The sequence below is a fragment of the Poecilia formosa genome, unplaced genomic scaffold, assembly GCF_000485575.1.
Source record: "Poecilia formosa unplaced genomic scaffold, Poecilia_formosa-5.1.2 Scaffold35, whole genome shotgun sequence".
Taxonomy (NCBI): Eukaryota; Metazoa; Chordata; class Actinopteri; order Cyprinodontiformes; family Poeciliidae; genus Poecilia; species Poecilia formosa.
The window spans coordinates 1788720-1797613 of NW_006799974.1; the positions used below are offsets into that span (position 1 = coordinate 1788720).

At 40.8% G+C, this 8894-nt stretch overlaps 2 protein-coding genes across 2 annotated transcripts in view; both read right to left on the minus strand.

Annotated features, from left to right (window-relative positions):
* Positions 1-8209, minus strand: part of LOC103136874 (transforming growth factor beta-2-like) — a 22122-nt gene extending 13913 nt beyond the window's left edge. The window contains exon 1 of the mRNA XM_007550311.2: positions 8168-8209. The gene's annotated coding sequence lies outside the window, so the exon portion shown is untranslated. The remainder of the gene's footprint in view (positions 1-8167) is intronic.
* On the minus strand, positions 1264-8174 carry LOC103136935 (transforming growth factor beta-2-like). The gene is made up of 6 exons (XM_007550404.2): positions 7714-8174; positions 5309-5472; positions 3879-4011; positions 3687-3797; positions 1859-2039; positions 1264-1462 (listed from the first exon to the last, which is right to left on the minus strand). The coding sequence occupies exons 1-6, from the start codon at positions 8054-8056 to the stop codon at positions 1279-1281; spliced, it is 1116 nt and encodes a 371-aa protein (XP_007550466.1). The 5' UTR covers positions 8057-8174; the 3' UTR covers positions 1264-1278.
* Positions 8210-8894: the final 685 nt, after the last annotated feature.

The window sequence follows — 8894 nt, forward strand, 5'->3', positions numbered from 1 at the left end:
GTCAATAGAAAACAGCAGAAAAACCACAAGTTGGATGTAGAAACTGCAGGAAAGTTAGGAAAAAAGCATTTTTTCCTCCTTGTTGCGTCAGATCTTTTCATAACACTATTGGAGTTCGGACTGAAACCAAATGTAGTTTTGAGAGTTAAATGTTTTCCCATCGTTTCTTGATATATGATTTCAGCTGCTGAACAGATCAATTTGCGAGCCAAATGTGTTCGGTGGTCGACATGTCAGAACCGCAGACAGATTACAGAACCAGCTGGAGGCCTTTACTACAGGGACACCCGGTTTTAATACGTGCAGAAAGGGGTTTAGGTTTTTGAGAGAATCTTGCTGAAATAAGCAAAATAAAACACCTAAGAAACGTCAGTCTGACGTTGTGGTGGCGTTCTGGGATGGTTTTACATGCTGGTATGTTTTTATCTTGTCATTGCCAAAAGTGAGCAGGGGATGCTGTGCAAAACATTCAAACCACCAATTTCTTCTTACTTTGCTTCAAAGGAGACAGCTCTTCTTAAAATCTTCAGTGAATTAAGATTCATCAAAAGAAATAAAAAAGTAGGTGTTTGGAGAGTAATTAAGAGCAGAAACGTCTATTGGTAGATGTTTGGCTGAAAAATGTGTCACATTGTAAGAGTTTCACATCAGTTAATATCAATAACTACATCATTTTTTTTGTTTGTTTTTTAAATATTTGAAATACTGCCAAACTGGTGGTGTGAATTTTTCTTTTTTATCCACAGTTTTCACCCTGTACCATCATTTTTTTTTTTTTAAGCAGATATAAGGCACGATGACGGAACCTGCAGTTGCTCAACATGTTGTTGCTAGGTAACCAAAGAGTTACCTAGCAACGTTTGGTGAGTTAGACTCCACCAAACTTTTCTTAGCTGGCCGTGAGTAGTTGCGCAGCTAAAGTCTTTCCTCTGCCTACATCTCCCAGAATGCTGTGCGTTTCTGGATCAGAGTACAGTAAATAGTCTATATATTGATTATTGAACCCATTTCTCAGCCTGCAGGTTTGCTTCTAGTTCCTAGAGTTTCTAAAAGTAGATGCAGATTCTGTAGTTATCAGGTTCCTCTTCTGTGGAACCAGCTCCCAGTTTTACACCCTGTCTACTTTTAAAATTAGGCTTAACAAGTAAATACAAACATATAGATTTTACAGGATCTGTGATCACAAAATAGTCACAAAATCCTGGATCGGTGCATCTCCAGTGCTCTTAAGAATCTATTCTTCACAAACCAGCCAGAGTGTTCAGCTCCAGTCACACATTACTTTAGCGTTTGAGCCCGGAAACCCACCATGTTGTAGTGGTTGTTGGCGCTCCAGAGGTACGGACAGTTACCAGCGCAGAAATTGGCTTTGTAACCTTTTGGCTCGTGGATCCACTTCCAGTTGAGGTCCCGCCTGAAGTCGATGTAGAGTGAGCGCAGGCAGCAGCCCTGCTCCGACCCTCTGGGAAACACAAAGGCAGATGCACAAAGTGACTTTTCAGCTTTCCATCCCGCTCTGCAGGGCAGCAACCCAGAGCTGGGTCATGGGAAAATTACAACAGGTTACCGCCATCACAAAGTAATGAGCATGCAGGGCTGCCAGAGTTTTCTCCTGCAGCACGGGGCAGTCTAAATAAAACACTGCACACCCGTCGGCCTGCTCTCTAAACACAGGGTCAGGGCTGTTAGGGTTGCCACACAATACTCAGCAAAGTGGGTCAGGAGGGGGGAAAAAAAATGAAATATGGCATCCACCGCAGCTATTCTTCAAAATGACCAAACTGAAGACAGTGGAGGAGTGTCAGAGCTGTCAGTCAGAGAGAGAAACCCGCACACGAGCGGCTGGAAGGCGGCCTACCGGGAGCAGGTTGTGGTCTCTGTGGCTGCCGCCCGCCGCTTACGGTTCTTCTTGGCCGGGTTGTCCACTCGGTCGCTGGGCAGCAGGGTGAGGATGAGGTGTGGCGTCTTGGTGCTGAAATCCGGCTGGCCTTTAACCTGACCGGGCTTCCTCATCTGACGGAGCCGCTCGTCATCGACACCTACAGAGAGCGACGAGACGGTCGGATGAAAAACCACCAGCTCTTCTAGAATTCACTCCAATTCAGATAAAAAGTACTTTATTAATCCCGAACCTTGTTGTAACTCAAATTATTCCGGATTCCTCAAAATAGTTATTTCCAGTTGTTACTTTGATTTTATGTGATAAATCAAAATAACAAATTGCAAAAGTTTTTACACATAAAATCTGAAAAGTGTGGCATGCGCATGTATCTACCCCCTCTGAGTCGCTTCTCGCTCCACATGCGGCTTTACGTGTTTTGATTGAGATAGCTAAAGCACAACATCACACTTTTCAAGCTGAACCACAAATTGTCATTTGAAGTTTAGGTGTATACTTTAACTAGGCCATTCTGGATGTACAGTTTGGGTTATTCCCCCTGCTGGAAAGCGGGACCTTCGCTTCAGTCTCAGGTTTTTACTGCCTCTGACAGGTTTCTTCTGTAATTGTTCAACCAAAAGCATTCCCACAGCATGGTGCTGCCTCCACCGTGTTTTACAGTAGGGATTTTGTTATCAGGTCAGGAAATATGCAGTGTTCGTTTTTATAAAGGTTTGGTTGTGCTCATTGTTTGCTCACTAATGTTCTCTCACAAACTTAATTGGCTTCTACTGAATATAAACTCTTGCCACACAAAAACTAAATCCTTTTAAAATATTAAATATTGTTTTCCTCTTTACACTTTAAACATTAAAACAAAAATATAGAAATTGAGAGAATTAAAATGCTTGCAACTAAGCGTGCACAATGTGTCACTGGGTTCACTTTTAGTGACCGTACCACTAAAACGCGTACAAATGATAACATCTAAATGCAAAGTGTTTGTTTCTCTATAATTATGAACGCAGACAAATACTGCATCTGTGCTTTTCTTTCCCCAATGTGCTTCGTACTTCTGAGGAAGGCAAAAGAAAAATCTTATTTTCCAGGTTTTGACATTTTTTAAGGGGTAAACGAAGCATAAAGGAATGCGATACAGATGTTCTGCATAAGAATTTTTTTTTAAAAAATCCAGCACTGACGACCTGACAGTTCGTCTGACTTTATGATTTTACTGTCTCTTTTTGAACCACCAGAGCACAAACACAAGCCCTTGCTTGTCTTCCGAGTATCACAAATTGCATGTTTTTTTTCAGAGTGTGAGAAAAAAAAAATCAGACTTGGCAGAGCCGAGTGCAAATCCTCTGAGCGCCATAATTTGAGGGCCTACATGAGGCAACACAGACAGTCTGGAATTAAACAGTATCTCAGTGTGCGGAGGAACAGTTTCGCCTTTATTCCTGCACGATAGTGAGCAAGTGATTCATGGATCCCTTTTAAAGCTTCTTACATAATATTCTCCTCTTTGAGTTCACAGCTCATGATCTGGAGGATGGATGGTATCGTAATAAATCTGCAAGGCTGCATTTATCATTTTCAAAGTGATGCAGCAGAGGTTTAAGTTTGCTCCTTTTGTGTTCTGCGGTTCTCCATGCCGTTTATTTTCACATGCAAATAATGTGCAGTCATGTATAAACAGTCAACATCTAAACAAACAATGTGCGGCCCACAAAAAAGGCAGCAGTCCTGCTCACCAGGCTGAACCTCAAACGCATAATTAATCTGAAGCCAAGACATGAGAACGAACCAGCGAACAGCGCCTCCAGCTCCTCGCTCTTGTTAGGGACGATGTTGTTGGTGGATGGGACGAAGGTGCAGCAGGGACAGTGGACGCCCAGCTTCAGGCCAAGATTGTTTTCTGAAGAAGAGTGCAGAAGGAAAAAACATGAAGATGAACCACACAAACAGATGTTTGCATCATAAGCGGCAGGAAGCTAACCTGGATCTGACACCCAGTCTTTGATTGTTTCTGTGACGTCCAAGGAGAGCCAGGCTCCTTTAGCTCTCAGCTGGACGGTCCGAGAGTCGATGTAGCGCTGAGTGGACGTGCTGTCTTCCTCTGGCTTCAGTATCTGGAAGAACAAACCCACAGGAAGAAAAGGACAGAGTTCATGCACTCTGGCAGACGGAACTGGCAGACCAGTCGGAAACACAGGAATCACATTTTGTATGGTCAGTGAATAACGCGGCCTTGCTAACTGGCTAGCTTTTGCACGTGCAACAGAAAGTGTGTTTGTGTAAAACAAAAATCTGCTGTTCACACAGGCTGACACTTAAACAGGGAACTTTATGAAGAGTCCAGATGACTTTGGGTTTAAGGTGGACTTCAGCAGACAGCAGGATGACTGAACAGATTTTAACCCTTTCATAAAACATGCTGGGTTAAAAAAAGCTCTGCCAAACATTAGATTATATTTAAAATGTTAGACATATATCTAGACGTGATGCTGCTCAGCCTAAGACATGATAACACACTGAGTCAGAGAAAACTCTGCTCTCCTTATTGCATTTAAAGAGCAAAAGTTTGTTGTTGTTTTTTTGCACATTATGTTTTTGTTCTTATATTTGTCCAAATTTGGACAATGCAGCTATTTTTTCTACTTAAAAATGTTTGGTAAATTTTTTAACTATATATAAAACCTTTAGATTCAACTGCACATTGCACCATGTTTATGAATTCCTACCTAAAGTTAAATGAAAACTGCAACAAAAAAAAAGTTAAAACACACAGAGTCAGGAATCTGCAGCAACCAAAACAGTCTTCCTATTACTACTGTTGAAAAACTTCAAATCCACATAAATTAAAAAATCTCCAATACTAGAGTTTTATGATAAATTTCTCCATTTCTACACTTTCTTCATCACTCCACACCAATGAATTGATTTGTTTTTAGGGTCATTGTATAGTTTTATGATTGTTGGAAGCAAAACAACAAATTTTAAATACCAATTTATTTAAGAAACATTTGGAGCTCAGTGGTTGAGAAAATGCCAACACCATGTTTGTCTTCCTTTGTAACAGGGAACTGGTCCTCTGATGCTACACCACACAACATTAACAGTAAATTAAATCACAGCCAGGTCCTTCACGAATAAGTACAGGAAATGGTCTGCTTTCAAAATAAAGGCCACATTAAAAGAAAGTTTTTTTTCTGAATGGTGAGTCAACAACAAAACTCTTGTATTTCCTAGCGGATATGGTGCAGCACACACAGCAGTTAAACCAGCAGACCAATCGTGGTGGAGCTCAGTTTGGGTTGCTAGGTAGAAGGAGGGGGGAGATTTTAACAATTTAACAATTTCTTCATCTCTATAACTTGTGAAAATAGATTTTAACCATGAAACATGTGAAGCATGGACAAAGTGTACCTGGTAGAGCTCCACTCGTTGCTCCGAGGCCCGAGCCTGTGGGTTGGGAGCCCTGAAGATCCTGAACTCAGCCTTGACCAGGGTGCTGTTGATCAGATCCACATCCCTCACGTCAAAGTGGACCACTCGGTAGTAGAGGTTCGGTGCCGCCGGCTGCAAGGCATCTGGACGGGAAAGAAATCCAGAACTGTGACTAACGGTCAAGTCTTCAGACTGTGGGACTGATGCATTGTCTCGGACATAATTACTGCTGATGAGAGTCTTCAGGCTAAATTACAGGCTTAAAGTGTTGGGTTTTATGTATAACGTATGGATGATTGATGGGTAGAGTGCATGAAAAATCACCCGGTTATGTAATCACATAATACCCAGCTCAATTACCCTTCAATCTGCCACAGGTCTGTTAAACCAAAACCCGCTGCCACCACAAAAGACTTGCTAAATGGTTCCTCTGCAGCAGCGCAGCACACTGGATACCCCATCTTAGACAACCACACTTTAAATGCGCCAAAAACTTTTATGAAATGAAGCAATCCCACTCTCAGGGAAGCTTTTTTCTTGTTAGAGTGGTTGATCCTCTATCAACCTCTACATCTAGAAATACAGTAATCCAGGAGTGATCCAATTAAGAACCTTTTCCTATCCAATTATTAATCAATTAATCCAACAATTAAACAGATCATCCCTACACCTCATTGATGTAAAGTCCATCAGAAAAGTTTAGTATTTGTAGTATTTTTAGCAGCAGATGCATCCTTTGCTACAAATGATCAAGTGTGCACTAAAGGAATGCCATGTTATTGCATTTTAGGTAGTAAAATGTTTATTTCCTTATTTTAAAAAATAAATATAATTATCTGTTTATTTGCATTTTAATGTACTTCTAATATTGTATAAAATTAGCTTTTGTGGCTTAATAAAAATCTGCAGAATGCGGCAATTTTTTATCCGATTTATCAATAAAAGACTAATTACTAATTACGATTAGTCTTACGATTAAGACTAATTGAAAACCAGAGACGAATTTCAGTCAGATAGGGATTGCAGACATTTATCACTATGGAAACCAGGGACCCTGCATGTGATGAGGAGGTTTAAACTTGGCAGAATAAAGTTTAAACGTTGATTTTTAAAGTATAGCTCACACGTACCCTTCAAACACAGAGTATTTCTTATTTTGAAAGTGATAAAACACATAAAGAAGAACCAACATTCTTCTAAAGGATTAATTTTTACTTTCACATCAAAACTAACGTAAAATACTAACACATTTAAGAAACTTGGGGTTTGTAATTAAGCTAAAGATTATTTGATTACTAAATTAGTTGATTATTTAATTTGGACTCTCAAAAATAAAATATTCATAATTCATGTTTGGATCCACTGCAACCAAACAATTAGCCATGAAATAAGAATTATTTAGCCTTTCAAAATAAACCTTTTTTTCATCGTTTGATCATTTTGGGGGCGCTAAAACTCTGATCTATGTTTCTCTGTAATGAACCATTTCAAGGCGTGGACTAAAAAAGTAATGACAAACTTTGTGCACCAAACAGTGATGCAACATCAACATTTCTCCAGGGATTTTTGGAGAAATTAAAGTAAAGAATAGGGAGATTACTGATGGTTTAACAGTTTTGAACAGTAAGCCACTTTAGGTTTAACCCTTCAATAGTCATTACGTTTCCTTCCCTCACTGAAATTCACTCCATATACTGACACCTAGTGGGAATCCAGTGTAAATGATCTCAGCCCATAAATCTGGCAGCTAGAAATAACCACAGAGAATCACCTGGGAATCGATTAGATTGTCTTGTTACAGGGAAATAAAGTGTAAATCACACCAGTGAACAGTAAATAAAGAATATACGGTGTTTACATTCTGACGGGTCGATTTAATGTTGGGAAAAATGTAATTTATCAGCTGGTAAAATGTTAATTTAAAAAAAAAGAGAGAGAAATTACATAAAAATACGACGTGATTTACGTTTCGCGTCTTTTCTTATTTCATAAAGCTAAATACAAAGGATGACATAAAGCGTCTGAGGTTGGGAAGTAGAGCTAAGGTTCAAGTCAAATGAACATTAGCTCCACTGATAAAAAGTGGAGCTGATAAAAAGTGGTTATAAGACATTTAATTTCTATAATTGTATTTAAACTCATAATCTTCAGTTATGAATGAAATTGCCCCTGTGGTTTTCTCTCAGAAAATGAGATACATATTAGTTATTAGTTATTCATTTGTCTTTTTTTTTCTCCAAATCTAAACACACGTGTTCACCTCAGAGGGCAAATCAAATAAAAATATATTGTCTTTAATTATTAAAACAGTGACGACCGTGCATTAAAACATTCTGGCACTAAACCATATGTACGGCTGACCCCGTTGACCTCCGGACACTTACTGGAGTCGGTGCGGGGGGGCTGCATGTCGATCCTCTGCACCTCTTTGGCATAATAATCCTCCTCGCTGCTCTCGCGCTCGCAGGCGGACTCGGCCAGCCGCGTGCGCTCCTTCAGCAGCTCCCGCGTGCTGTTGTAAAGCAGCATGACCTCGGGTGGCACGGAGCCCGACGGCGGATCGTCGTCGTCCTCCGGCGGGCTGCGGATGCGCAGCTTGCTGAGGATCTGGCCGCGCACCGCCTCGATGCGCCGCGACTTCTGCGCGTCCAGGTCAATGGACTGACACGTGTTGATCCCCTCGGAGAGCCGCAGAAGGAGCAGGAGGGCGAGGAAGGGGAGCCACATGGTCGAGGGGATGAGGGAAGAAATGATCTCCCTGAACGGCGAGGCTGCGTCTCCGAACCAAACGCGCAGGAAATGTGATCCAAAAGCGCAAACAGTCTCAACTTTTTCCACCTCTGATCTATTAGAATAATAATAATAATAATAATAATAATAATATTAAACAGATAACCAACTTTTCCTCTCTGCTCTCATTAAGTTGTACATGCGCCCATCATATATTAGAAATAAAATAGGCATTGTCATTACTTAAAAAAAAAAGAAAGATTTAAAATAAACCAAATCACTGACGTATTCGACTTTCTAACTAAATTAGAATTAACGTCCAGTTGTTCCGGTGCCGGTGCGTGAGAAATTAAAGCTTCATCAGTCTCCGCTTCCCGCCGTCCATCCTCGCATATTTGAGCAGCTTTCAGGAGACCAACGCAGAATCATTACAGGAGCTCAGCCCATGTCGCAAATCCTCCAAACAGAAAAACCTGCAGTTTATCCGAGGCAGCACGGCTCCGGCGCTCTCACCTCTGAAAGACGCATCTGTGGAGCAGAAAACTGGCCCATATCCGCTTCCACAAAATACAGCTACAGTCCCAAAAAGACCAAATAAGGTCCTCCCATCACCCGATTTAGGTGAGAAGGCTGGATGCACTTAGAAAATATACATGTATATGAAAAACGCGTATGATTTATACTGGAACAAACACGGCAAGTCCTTTACTGTCTCTCACATGAGCAAAAAACATGGGGAATAAAACAAAAACACACGAAGCAGAGAAACATGAAACAAGTCCCTTTGCAGCAAACGTTCAGAAATAGAAAGAAATCTTGCGGTGAATTTGGAAAT